Source organism: Sinohyriopsis cumingii, chromosome 1 (genome assembly GCF_028554795.1).
Source record: "Sinohyriopsis cumingii isolate HCF-2022 chromosome 1, ASM2855479v2, whole genome shotgun sequence".
NCBI lineage: Eukaryota > Metazoa > Mollusca > Bivalvia > Unionida > Unionidae > Sinohyriopsis > Sinohyriopsis cumingii.
In genome coordinates, this window is record NC_142961.1 from 54,861,883 (window position 1) to 54,876,976 (window position 15,094).

Genomic DNA, 15,094 nt, shown 5'->3' on the forward strand with positions numbered 1-15,094 from the left:
CATACAATACTGTCATTCCAAGGTTTCTCAGAGCCTGTGATTTTCACTCATACAGGCTTTAAGTTGTGGAATATGATAAAATAGCTTCTGAAACAGATTTTAGAACTATAATTTAAAAAAATAAATTCATTTATGATTTTTATGAAATCATCATTTAAAAAATCTCACTGAGGAAGGAAATTGACCATAATAAACATATATAATAAATAAATGTTTCAGAAGCATTTGCAAATTTATTCTTTATTTGGATTTCATTATTTAATGCTAAATGTGGTGAAAAAGGTAAAGATATGTACTTTTCCATATGGAGTGGAGCATTGCTAATTATTCCATATTGTCTATTGCCAAATTCCATATGCTCTATTGCCACATTCCATATAAACTATTTACAAATTCCATATGAACTATTCACAAATTCCATATGGTCTATTGCCACATTCCATATGGACTATTAATAAATTCCATATGGACTATTTACAAATTCCATATGGTCTATTGCCACATTCCATATAAACTATTTACAAATTCCATATGAACTATTCACAAATTCCATATTGTCTATTGCCACATTCCATATGGACTATTAATAAATTCCATATGGACTATTTACAAATTCCATATGGTCTATTGCCACATTCCATATGAACTATTTACAAATTCCATATGAACTATTCACAAATTCCATATTGTCTATTGCCACATTCCATATGGACTATTAATAAATTCCATATGGACTATTTACAAATTCCATATGGTCTATTGCCACATTCCATATGAACTATTTACAAATTCCATAAGGAATTTTAATTATATCCCATATGAACTATTTACAAATTCCACATGGATTATCACCAAATTCCACATGGAATTTTAATTTTATTCCATAAGGACAATCTACAGATCTCATGGACGAATTTGCATATTTCATGAGATTTTCCATAAGAAGTATTTAAGGAATCCATAACATTTCCATATGGATACACTGAAATCCATAACAGTAGTTCAGGTATAGAATAAAAATGTCTATATTGATATTTCTGTAAAAGTATGTATGGATTCCATATCCAGTCCATGTAAAAAATTTCATATGGGTGGGCTTCCATGTACTTCTCATGAAAGAGGGTTGGCATAATTGACATTGTTTACAAGGATTGTCAGCATGTTGGCATGATAGTTACTATAATTGCAATTTCAGGGATTAAAACTTTTGTTCATATTAAATGAAAGTATGTCTTAATTGCAATCATGTTAAATAGAGTAGAATTCCCAGGGTTGGTGCAAGCTAAGTGCATGCAGTGTGATTGCAATGGGAGCCATTTTCAGAGCGGCAAAAATCAGAGAAGAAATTGGGGGCTACAAACAGACAATGGAGCTAAAATGAAACAAAACCTTTGGGGTTTTTTTTCATATGAAAATCATTTTAATTGAAACAACTTTCATCAATTTCTTACAAGCTTTATTTTCAGCAAATATTTTAATGATGGAGGTGTGTGTGTGTCAAATCTCTGTTTTGCCCAGTGCACTAATTGCCTCGCACTAGCCCAGAGAGTTCCTATCTTTATATAAAAGCTCACTTGGTGATTTGTATATGTGCTTGTAGTAAAAGGAAATTTGTCAAATCTGTGTTATTAAGCAAAGTACCTAGTATAAGGATTAAAATATTTAATTTATTATTTGTGAATCTTGATTAGAATAAATTTATCTATAATTGACAAACTTTTTTTCAGTATGATGCCAAAGTTTTGTCAACAGATGATAATCAGCACCGAAAGCATAGTCTAATTGAAGCCCATTTCAATGCAACTAGTCCAGGACTCTCACTTGATATTGTCTACACCCATGAGACAGAAGGAACTGAACTCCTAGATATGCATCGTAAAATTAAGCAAACAAGTGTTTATTATTGGTAAGTGGCAATGTATAGTGCTTTTGACAAGGTTTTGAGCAAGTAATTAGATTTTGAAAAGGTGATGGAAAGGGCAGTTTTTCATTCCTGAATGGTAAAATTTGAGGAAAAAGCTGAAAATAAAAATAAATGGCAAATTTGGATGAAAATATTGTAGTGTCTGTAACATTGATCTCTCATATGTTGTAACCTTTACAACCTGAGTCTTGTCTTCAAGAATGGGCATGATCCAGGCATTTTAACAGGATGATCTTATATGATTTTGATGAAACTTAGAATATATGCTTATAGTTCAGTAATGCACAGGATCCATGCATGATGATGGGGTGATTTTTGCTTGTGATTAGCTGAGTATGGTACCACTCTTAGAGTCAGCATCACAGATTCATTTTTGACAAAGTTTGGCGAATAGGCATATATCCCCAAGATCTTTGATGAGTATAATTGTGAGCAAGATCTATGCATATTAATAATGCAATTTTACATCTGATTGACTATTAGTGACTATTTCTAATCACTGTTCTATCAAACTTGGTCAATAGGCTTATATCATCCAGATATATAATGTATTGGATCATGAGCAAGATAAATTACACTCAGTATTGAGATGATCATGCATATAACTGACTGAGAATCTTAAAACTGAATTTCTAGCTCAGTTTTAATCAAACATGATACATTTCTAATATTGTCAAGATTTAAGAAGTTTTTTATGAAGTGCAGAGCCTGTACATATTTATGAAGTGATTGGTCAAGCTTAATTTTACCTCTTAGAGACTGTATTTTTCATATTGTTTTGACCAAATTTGATCCGTGTCATCAAGGTCTTGGCTGAGTATAATAATAAGTAAAATTTATGCATTTTAATGACACAAGTTTGCATCTGATTGGCTGAGCTTGTAAGGTCTTGTACTGTCAATAGGGAGTGATTCTGAACAAGATCTGGACATAATTATTGAACTTTGTATCTGATTGGCTAAGGATGTTATATTTCTGGAAAACAAATTCTATTTTCATTTTTCTGTCTTGGTAAATAAGTATATGTATATATTATCACTGTCAATTTACAAGTTCTGTAGTAAGTGAGATCTGTGCTTATCAATGAGATACACTGCATCTGATTGACTGAACACACTTCACTAAATCTACAGACTAGAGACTATATTTCTCATCCAGCTTCTATAACACTTGGTAAAGGAGTTTAAACCATGAAGATCTTTTGATGACTGTGATTGTGAGCAAGAGGCAAATTAATGTATATTAATTATGCCTTTATCTGTATAAATATGGTCAAATAGTTAAATCAACATGATTTTAAGTTTTAAGATGTTTTACCTAGGTTGATTTCTAATGAAATAGGTAACAATTGCTATTCAACTTGTGCCACATTGCTTCTTTCTTTGCCATAGCTGGTGCCATGTACTGTGACTAGTATGTAGCAGTGAATTATTGTATGTATTAATATTTTTGATAATTATGCACAAATAATCATTACTTGAAAAGTGAGAAGTATCATGCACCCCAAAACTTCCTTAATTTATGGTATCCTATGCTAAAAATTACTTTTGATTTATGGCCAATTTTGATTTACCCCATAACCTGAAGTACCATTTCTATGGCATCAATCAGCATCAAATGTACTGCATAAGCCTGCTTAGTAAAATGGTTATCTAATGTGGGCCTCTTATTTCCACATGTCTTGAGAGACTGTTTTTTGTTGTTAGAAAGGGGCGGTCTCTCATAACAGGTTTTACTGTAGTAGTAGTAGTGGTAGTAGTAGTAGTAGTAGTAGTAGTAGTATTTTGGCTATGTCTATTTAATATGTATTTGGTATTTTTTTCTCTATGTCTGTAAGTTATGAATGTAATTTGTACTTGACCTTGTTCAAAATCAAGTTCATGTTGTACCTGATCGATAACTTTTATTTTGGTAAACAATAATACATAGCTAATATTTTCTATTGGGGTATCGGTTTAATATTAGGGTCATTATCAATAGAAGTAATCATATTTACTTTAGAGTCTAGGTCATGGTTATTGGAAACCCCCCAATCAAAATACCTAGCTTACATGACATTTGTCACATTCTATATTATAATTTTTGAACAGAATCTTCTAGAATGGATTGGAAGTTTCTGTTAAGTAATATTTATTTAGAAAATGCTAATTGTGACCCAGGTCAAGTTAAGAGGGCTTGTATAATCTTGTTTATCTAGATATTACTCATTTGTGCTGTAACATCTTGAAGCTGAGTCATTTATTGTACTCAGTATTTGATTTGGGTTAGAATTACTTATTAAAATTTTTCTCTTGAATTACAATGTGCTCAATAATATTCTTGGAGAGAGAAATTAAAAAATGGAATTATAGTGAATTCAGACAAAGACATCATGGATTGTATTATTATGACTAATTGGAAGACTGTTAGCACATTGTCACACTTCAGGGCATTTGTACATTGGTACATTTAAACTACAGGCACACCAGCACCTTCAGCATTGGATTTTATGTGGAATATCACTGGAATTTAATTAAAACTTTATTTCAGTAGCACATGCACAATCATAAACATGCCACTTTAATCCAAAGAATCAATCAATTAGAACCTTATTTCATTAGGACTAGAGATAAAAAAATTCAAACTTTTGGGGATTTAAATAACATTAATGTAAATTCATTTTAAATTTTCACTTTGTATTCAATGTGAATAAATTATTTGTTGGTTTATACAAAATTTTGTCATTTTTCACTATTTGGTATTATTTAGTTAAAGACCATAGACTTTTAAATAGCTAATCATAATTTAATGTACTTAACTAATTGCTTCTCCATTGATATTTTCCTATAGATGTTGAGTTATGGTTACAGAAAGTGAAATAATTTTTTTAATTTAACCATTATTACAAGATCAGCATTATCTAGACATGCATCAAAGATGCCAACCATTCCAGTTAGATGGAACATTTCTTATTTTTAACCTCAGATAATTTCATTAACACATTAACCCCTGGAGATTTTTGTCATTTTCGCCTGAAAATCAAGTAGGAAACACATTTTGAAAGCTAGTTCTGAATAGATCCAAAAACACCAAATCCCAGGTGATTTTTCAATAACATGCTGCCTAGTTGTGTTAGAAACATCATTTTTCATTGGCTATTTGGCTCGCACATGAGCAGAAGGGTAAAAGTTGGAGTTCTTTTTTTTTTTTTTGCTAAACAGAGATATTATTTTTGTATTGAGAAAACTCTTTATACCAAATGCCTGTCTTATCCTACTTTTTGGAAAAGTTCTTCTGTCTGTTTGCAGTTCATACTGGTTTGCCTTAGAACTGAGACCAAAAAGTCTAAAATCCGGACACAAAATCAGATTCCGACCATGGACGAATTTTGGGTAGAAAAAAATCAGGTCCAAAAAATGAGTTATTTTTATCTGTATTTTGTAGTGCAACTAGATATTCCAAATTATTTGGTATCATTGTAGAGCTACATCTGTCTACCTTTCTATAATACCACCCACTTTAGTGTATCATGCATGACCATGATACTACAGAGCTTGGCAGTAGGCTACTACCTCCTGCCATGTTAACTCATCGCTAGGGGTTAATGTGCTACTACCTCCTGCCACGTTGACTCGTTGTTTGGGGTTAATATGTTAAGATAACTTTTGTTAGGTTCTCATTCTCGGGTTAGAGAGAATTGTTTGTAGGGAGGCTGCAACTTGAACACTGATGTAACTGGTTCACTGAAATGCCTGTAATGTCTGAGGGTAATTCTTGTGAAAGACAAGTACTTATTAAGCACTTGTTTCACAAGCAACTTAATACTGACCAATCAGCAATCACATCAGCTTTCTGCTCAAATTCATTTGAGAATGTTAAAGTAAGATGTCAAAATTAAAACTGCCAATGAAGAGATCTGGCTTGAAAAGACGATGTGTGCTACAAAAGTTCCACACAGAATACTCAAGGCATTATTTCATAAGATGGATGCATGCCTTTAGTTTGCAGTCTTTTCTCTGTGGACTTCCATGTTTCACATGCTGGTTTAAAATGACTTTAGGAAGCATGTGTCAACCAAAAAGCACTTTGAGGGAGTAATGTTTAATACTAAAATTAGATTATTGGATTAAAGTTTGAAAAATTCCTGTTTTTATGTTTAGATTCCAATATTTTGAAACTAGCATTCCAATTTAACATTAGTAGAGTGGGCAATCCTGCATGTACAACAATAAGAAATACATTGAAACCTGCCTTTAATAGAAACCTTCATATACTGTATAGGACATCTAACCATGAAGGACAGTATTTAAAACCTTGATTCCTAATTTTGCTTACATGTTTTGCCTCTTTATAAAAGACACCTTCTACAAAAGGACAAAATGTTTTCTTTAGGTGTCCTTTATATACAGGTTGCCTCATATTTGTTGTATACCTTGTGAGTGATATTTTCTGTTGATTAGGTGCTGTTTATAGTGAGGATGCATTGTATTGTTTGCCATGTGTTACAAATCTATGAATTTAAAATAAGTAACAAGAAAATGGAAAAACAGTAAGTTTTGTGTAGTTGAAAAATATTATTTTTTCCCAAAAATGCAAAGTGAAAGAATTAAAAATAATTTACACTGTGGTGAATTAATTCCTAAAGTCCAAAATATTCTATTAATTCCAAAAGTTTCAAGTAGTTTGAATGAGTTCCAAATGTATTCCAACCGATAGTCTGTATTGTACTGATGTATCAACAATACAGAAGAATGACTTATAATCCCAAAATGTCTTTAAATAAATTCACAGTAATCCCATGACAGCTATAAATTCAAATATTCTTTAAATGAATTTACAGTAATTCCATACAGCTATAAATCCAAACGTCCTTAAATACATTCATAATAAATATAAATATAGTCTTAAATATTTTAAATAAGTGTTATAACACTATGATTTCAACAAATGATTAAATTAAATAAATGAATCAATCCTCTCAATATAAATCTTCCAAGACTGAAACTACTGAGACCAAGACTGCTAAGAATGCTTAATTCACATCCACTAATTCTCTCGCAAAGAATGCTAAGTCATAATTACTGCAAAATAAAGATATTCCAATGATTCATTTACATTGCATATCAAACTGGTAAACAAGCTGGTAAACAAGGGTCACATGGGTTACGCTAGCTAATAAAAAATTAAGTCAATCTATTCTTTTTAAAAAACTCATGACTTCCCATTCACATCACATGATATTTACTTGAGTTACGGTACATCTCAACCTAGCAACTTATATTGATACATGACTGATCTTACAGTACAAACCCATTCATAAAGAATAGTAGTATTTAAAATATTATTAATTAAAAAACCTTTACTAACTATAATAATGAATGATAGTACACATAATATAGATAACCATAAGACCATGTGAATGATATTTTCTGTTGATTAGGTTTTGTTTATTAATAGGTTGCATTATATTGATTACCATGTGAGTAATATTTTCTGTTGATTAGGTTTTGTTTTTATTAATAGGTTGCATTATATTGATTACCATGTGAGTAATATTTTCTGTTGATTAGGTTTTGTTTATTAATAGGTTGCATTATATTGATTACCATGTAAGTAATATTTTCTGTTAATTTTTTTCAGTTCTAAGGACCATCCTGTAATGTATCAGCTTCATATGAATCCAGACTTAGCATCCCAGAATGGGGACATCACCAAAGTGGACTTTTTTGTGGATATTGATATGAAATATATATCATGGGATCCAATTTTGTGGAGAAATGTGGATATATTTCAGCTTACATATCCAGGTAAAATTAACCTGTCACTGAGAGGTAAATTTGAGGATATCTGCACATGTTTGACAGAAAAAATCATTTTATCTGTAAATTAAGACTTTTTTGAAGGATATCTGCACATCTTTGACAGAAAAAAATCATTTTTTTCTTTAGATTGAGACTTTCTGGAATTTCCTGGTAACAAAAATGTTAAAAAAGACCTAGAATTGTTGAGTGAAGATTTTACATCTTTACAATGGATTTAAAGGTACTAATTTCTATTGAAAACATATAAAGTGAATTTTGATTTTTCTGAGGCTTATCACTAATTAAGTGAAAGAAGTTCTTTTTACAGCCATACAAAGCTTTTGTACAGACGTGTTGTTTGAACACAGAGATTGGTCTTTATGTGATCAGATTAGGGTTAGAAGGAGATTGACATACTACACAGTATTTGTAACAATCTTGTGGTTGAGAATAATGATTTTCTACATCCTTACAAAAAACCTGAATTTTAAGCTGCCTTGGAAAATCCTAAATTTTGTTTTGAGAGATGGTTTTATGATTGAAAAGTTCCAGAATTTGTAGAAAAACTCCTTTAATTTTCTCCAGAGATACTTAATTAACTAAACGACTTTTTAAATTCAGATTTTTTTTATTTACATAAAACCATTAATGTATGAATAAATAAATAAAATCTGATAAAACTGAGTTGATAAAATAATGCATGACATGAGTATATATATATAATGATGCCTTTTTGCTGTTTTGATATGCTAGTTAGTTACATTTTTTAGATCTACTGGTCGTAGACTAGAAAAGCTTATGGGATGGTCTATTGCCTAAAATCCCTACATTCATCCATCCATAAACATAAGTTTGTTATCGCTGCTCCTCCTAAACTACTCAGAGGATTGCCATGAAATTTTACCCCCCAAGGTGTAGTTGGTCCTAAGTGTAAATGATGCTGCTCAGACATCCAATATGGCCACCACAGCAGTTGGTCTAAAATAAACATTGTGTCAATCAGATAATAAGAATCTTTTTGCTACTCCTCCCAGATGAAATGTCATGTGTGTTCTCACCAAAAGATTTATTATGATGTTTATTGTTGGTAGCAGATGAAAATGGTGCCGATCTGACATCCAGTATGGCCACCATGGAAACCATCTTGAAAATCTTGTTAATGTTATTCGTCCTATTAGTAAGTGGAAACTTGTACTGACATGAGGTTTCCACAAGAGAACTATTATGATATATAGTTGGTCCTGAATAAAAATGGTACCCATCTGACTTCAAAAATATAGTCTTCTAATGGTGCCTAGTTTGTCCCAAATGAAAATGGTGCCAATCTTATGTCAGGTATGGCTGCAGCAGTAGCTAATATGAAAATCTGACTGCTCAAAAATATCAGAGATGTTTTCAACAATCAGCAATTAAAAAGAAAAAGTGGTATTGAAAATCAGACAGTAGGGTGTCAGCCCCTTCAAGTGACTGTGTTTCTTCTACTTTTGTACCTATTTATTCAATAATATATAGAGAACATTCAGTTTCATAAAAAAAAATATTCATTGAAAACTTTTGGAAGTCCTTGAAATGACCTTGAAAACAAATTTCTGGGGCCATATGAACCAAGGAATTCAAGGATGTGAATTGTGGTTTTACTGTTGCAACTTGAGAATTACTGGAACCAGTAAAACAGGTATTTGTGACATTACTGGTAATACCACCATTAACCTCCTCAAATCCTCAAACACAAGACTCATCAGCGTCCATTAACCTAATTGGAATCCTCAAAAAGAATATGGTCATCCCCATCCAATAACCATCACAAATCCTCAAGCATATTGCACATATCCCCTTTGATTAACTTCAACCTATCCACAAACACAGGACTATAATCTCCTTCCATTAACATCCTGAAATCCTCAAAACAAGATAATCATCTGCATTCATTACCCTGCTTGGGTCCAAAAACAAGACTGGCATCCCGATTCTAGCACACTTGAAGAAATGTTGTCCCAAAATAGCCATACATGTCATTTTCCATGGCATTATATAACAGGGACAGTCATAACATTGGCATCAAAATTTCTAACATTTTGCTGTTCAGCAGATAAGACAGAGTATTACATGTATTGACTGATGTTTTTACAATTAATCATTTTTAAATTGACCACCATAGGGTTACAACTCAAAACTTAGACACTTTTTAAATGCTCATCGATATTTCCAATATTTAAGGTATATAAATTGCTTTTACTTTAGGTCAGAATATCTATGTAGAAAATGACATGACAGCCAACTTTCAAGATGCCAACCGTACCACAACAATAACTTTCCTCAGCCAAGGAAAGCAGGTGAGTGAAATTTGATTACTTTAGTGCAGATTACTCATTTTGAATGTCAGGCAGAATCTTCTTACAAAATATTCTTCATACTCCAATCAAGAGCTTGATGCTGCTGAACTCGATCATCACTATAGATTGTTAAATTTAACAGATTTCATTCTGATATAATGATACATATTTTGCATAGGACTGTACAGAGATGTGTTAGAAGAGGTTGCATTAATCAGCAAATCTGTCGAATGTTGAGGCCAAGGTAGTTAATTGGTCAGTATGCATGTTTACTGTAGGGCCAAGGTAATTTATTTGTTGGTATGCATGTCTACTGTAGGGCCAAAGTAGTTGATTTGCCAGTATGCATGTTTACTGTAGGGCCAATGTAGTTGATTTGTTGGTATACATGTTAACTGTAGGGCCAAGGTAGTTGATTTATTGGTATGCATATTTACTGTAGGGCCAAGGTAGTTGATGTGTTGGTATGCATGTTTACTGAAGGGCCAAGGTAGTTGATTTGTCAGTATGCATGTTTACTGTAGGGCCAAATTAGTTGATTTGTTGATATGCATGTTTACTGTAGGGCCAAGGTAATTGATTGATAATATTCATGTCATTGTATGGGGCTAATTTAATTAACTAATAATGTACAATTTATTGTAGGTGCCAAGGTAATTGATTATTAATGTGCATGATATTATAGAGACCGAAGTAATTGATTGTTACATCTGCTTGTACATATGTACTGGATTATGGGAAAACTTTTGCAGAAATTTAACATCCCAGATAGTGAGTCACCAAGATTTGCAAAAAATAAACAGTCATGCAATATATACGTTTTAGATAGTACATTGGTGAGAAGTTAAAATTTAACAATGCAGAAATTTCCCCATGCATGGTATTTGATATTGGGTTTGATCCTTTCCCCATGCATGGTATTTGGTATTGGGTTAGATCCTTTCCCCATGCATGGTATTTGGTATTGGGTTTGATCCTTTCCTCATGTATGGTATTTGGTATTGGGTTTGATCCTTTCCCCATGCATGGTATTTGGTATTGGGTTTGATCCTCATTCAGGAATGTGCATCGATCTGCGGTTACCCATCCAAGTTCAGTGGGTTTTATTTGTACATATGACTTCTTCCACCCCAAAGGGCAGCTCACACTAACATTGTTGTTATATATTTACCTATAACCCTTATTGAGACACCATCTGTCTTGGTAGACCTTTTCTCATTAGCAGAAGGGTGGTCTTTCAGGGCAGGTTCAACTTTATTTGTATGGTCTTTAAAATTTATTACATGATTTCCATGTAATAATATTTCATTGCCTGGCAAGACAAGTGATTTGTGATAAGTCATGATATTGCACAATGGTCCTGTCATACTGTATGATTTTTATGTATCATGTAATTGAATGGCAATTTTGCTTTAATGTATGAAACTGAATTTCAAACTTTCACATTAAATCATGAAATAAAACAATTATTGGCCATTTTTTATAGTGAATATTTTATGAAGTTGTATGAACCTATAAACCTATCATATTGACTCCACTTCTTGTCAGTCAGTATAAGATTTACTGGTAATAAAACCTTTATTTCACCTCAGCAAAGGTCAATATTTACTGTATAGTTACTTCATTCATTTCTTTATCAGGAGAAGATATTGATGATAGCACACGTGTCTAACAATAGCAAGGATAACAGAGACATGGATTTTACTTATCACATGGATTTTCAACATGGGGACAAATATAACATTATCCTGGATGGAACATTCATCAAGCATGCAAGAGATGTGGCTTTAAACTTGGATGTTACTTACAATAAGGTGGTAAATTACCTCATATGATGACATTTTTGTGCTTTTAATCTGTGTGAATATACAATTAAATCAAATTCCATGTGCATAATTTAGGTGATTTCAGCACTTGGAAGCACAAGTTGTTTTAATCCATTAATTTCTGCAAGGACAAAACAAAGCTACACATAAATTTTCCCATATATGGCAGTAATTAAATGACATTTTTTGACCATGCTCTTTGAATTTGTTCTCTTCTGTTTAACAAATATCAGGGAAATTGCTGATGCTTAGACATAATTATAGGTTACTGCATTTTTATATGAAAATATGAACAAGTATTTCTGATCTATACTCCACAATGTTCTGAATACAGTATAACTATGAAAAACCCAAGTTCGTATTTCTCCTTTGAATATATTCTCTGATCACAATAACTTTAGAAATTTACGAAATTTACGAAATTTAAGAAATTTAAGAAATAAGAAATAAGTATAAGAAATAAGAAATAAATTTAAGAAATGTAAGAAATTTAAGAAATAGCTTTAGAAATTTAAGCATTTTTGCCTCCCATAGCCAAGCCTCCTAGATCCCCAACAACATGATAAATATATGACATTTAGGCTGGGTCAACTACAGTTGATCAATTCATTACAGTTTCTGAATTCATCCTTGGACAAGTTAGTGAGTAAGCTAATGGCAGAGGACTTTACAATCATTCATCAATACTGTTTAACCAATATGGACTTGTGTACAAGAACAATGAGTGACTGGAATAAATTTGCTGAAAATCAATTGCCACTGATTGCAGTGATTTATTCATCACTGTTATATTCCACCAGTGACTATGAGCATGCAAACAAACTTTGGTCCGCATTTGCGCACTGATATATTGTTGCTTGCTGATGTGTTTGAGAAAGTTTGTGACACTGACATGGATGTTTACAAGTTCGATCCTGCATATTACTTCTCATCACCAGTTATGTTTGGGGATGCATTATTGTTCAAAGCCAAAATTGAGTTGGAATTGCTCACTAACATTGACTAGCATCTGTTCATCAAGCGATCACCTTACGGTGAGATTTCTATGGTATGTCACACATACACTTATGCAAACAACCCAAAATATTCTAAGTTATGACCCTGCTACACCTAACATTTGCATCATGTATATGAATACCAATAACCTCTATGAATAGGCAATGATGCAACCATTCCTGATTGGTGGGTTTCAGTTGATTGATCATACAAACACTGACTTGCAAAAACACATAAGTGATTACAACATTAACAGTGACCACGTGTACTTCCTTGAAGTTGATCAAAAATACCCTGAACATTTACATGATGTACACAATGGTTATCCGCTGGCAGCAGAAGCATTGTTGGTGTCAGGTATGTGGTTGTCCCCATATCAGTGTATGATCATGAATGAATACAGACATAAATACACTGATGGCACCAAACTTGTACCAAGTCTTAGGATGAAAAACAATTATGTACTGCATGTGTAAAATCTGCAGCTGTATTTGTGCATGTAACCAAGATCCATCAAGTGCTTGAATTTCACCAGCACGTTTGGGTGACATCTTATATACAAATGAATATGGAACTGAGAACTAAGGCTTTGAATGAGTTTCAGAAAGATTTCTTTGAACTTGTGAACAATGCTGTGTTTAGAAAAATCATGGAGAATCAGTCAAACAGATTTTAGTCAATTTTGTCCATGAGTGAACAAGACAAACTTTGAAGGCTCATCTTTGACCCAGCCTTTGAGAACCATATTTAGTAAATAAATTTGATACCAGAAATTATCCGAAAGAACATCCAATATTTAATAACACCAGTAAAAGGTTGTTGGTAAATTCAAAGATGAATGCTAAGGTAAACCAAATGACGAGTATATAGGACTGCAACCTAAAATGTAGTTGATTATTGTTGGACCCAAAAACATTAGAAAGACCAAAGGTGTTCAGTGGATTATTGTGCAGAAAGAGCTCAAACTTGACAAGTATGTGGAATGTCTTCAAGACCGATGTGAATTTGCACACACGGCAAATAAGAAATGGTGTCAGAAACACTGCTGGTGTCAGAAACACTGCATGGGTGTTTACTGATGCACTAAAGTGAGTTCATCTCCACTTGGTACTAAGTGATAGATGCTCCCACCTATGCATTTGGCCATCACGCAGTTGTGAATCAACTTATGGCTGAGACAGGTTAAAGTGTCTTGTTAAAATAAATCTTGGTGGAACTACGTACGATTCCTTTTTACACAAATGCTCAGTTTGGTGGATTTTCTGCTTCTTCACTAATAGGCCCCAAATGGTATCTTGTTTGTATTCTTGGAGTATCAGTCCATTCCAAAATCATAAACACATTGATGGGCGATGCTGGTTCCAAGAAAAATTTAATTCCATTGTCCACCTTCTGACTCTCCAGGTTCTTACAGATGCTGAACAAGATTGTTTCCAAGTGATTGCAATGGTGTGAGATTTTTTTCTGAGTAAATGTAACAGGATTTTGTAGAAGGACCTTTGCTGGTTTTAATTCAATCTTGCATGTAATTGTATTATTTAGTGCTGCTGTGACTAATGGGGGCTGTGTTACCCATTTACAAGAATAGGCACTTGACAGGCTAATCCCCTGCTTCCAAGACCTCATTAATAATTCCTGCATTTACTGATGTCCAAATATCTATTCTGCAAGTGTGTGATTAAATCATTCCTAGGTCAGGATATATATAAACATATGCAACATGAACTTGCACATGGAGTTTGGACAACAGCCCTGCAAAGGATCTTAGAAATTCTTTACCACTTGTAACAGTCATGGCCATAGTGGCAATGAACATTTATAAATACATTCGAATGCATCTACAGCATTTGTAGAATCTTTTGATGTCAATGTCTCAGCATCTTTTGTTACCGCTGGCAACATTAACAATCATTAGCAACTACTTCTATGTGTGAAATCCAATTTGTCGATCACATACATGATCATGTGGAAGAAATGAGATCAGCCTGTTGAACTTCATTTGGTATTTGGACATCAAACCACCAGAGTGAAATTTTTCTTGGGCCCACATGGATGGTAAAATGTGTCTAATCATGTCCAGCTTTCTATTGTTTGTGTTAATATTATTTACTTTTAATGACAGCCTCCAAGTGAAATCTTGGCCTCCAAGTGAAACTTTGGCCTCCAAGTGAAATCTTGGCCTCCAAGTGAATGACTGGCCTCCAAGTGAAATCTTGGCCTCCATACATCCTTTGA

General features: G+C 33.0%; 1 protein-coding gene across 1 annotated transcript in view; it reads left to right on the forward strand.

Moving 5' to 3' along the window:
* LOC149806893 (uncharacterized) overlaps positions 1-15,094 on the forward strand; it is a 248,378-nt gene that overhangs the window by 134,504 nt on the left and 98,780 nt on the right. The window contains exons 23-26 of the mRNA XM_089959232.1: positions 1,728-1,906; positions 7,544-7,710; positions 9,946-10,037; positions 11,678-11,851. Of these exons, the coding sequence (XP_089815358.1) occupies positions 1,728-1,906; positions 7,544-7,710; positions 9,946-10,037; positions 11,678-11,851 (612 nt within the window). The remainder of the gene's footprint in view (positions 1-1,727; positions 1,907-7,543; positions 7,711-9,945; positions 10,038-11,677; positions 11,852-15,094) is intronic.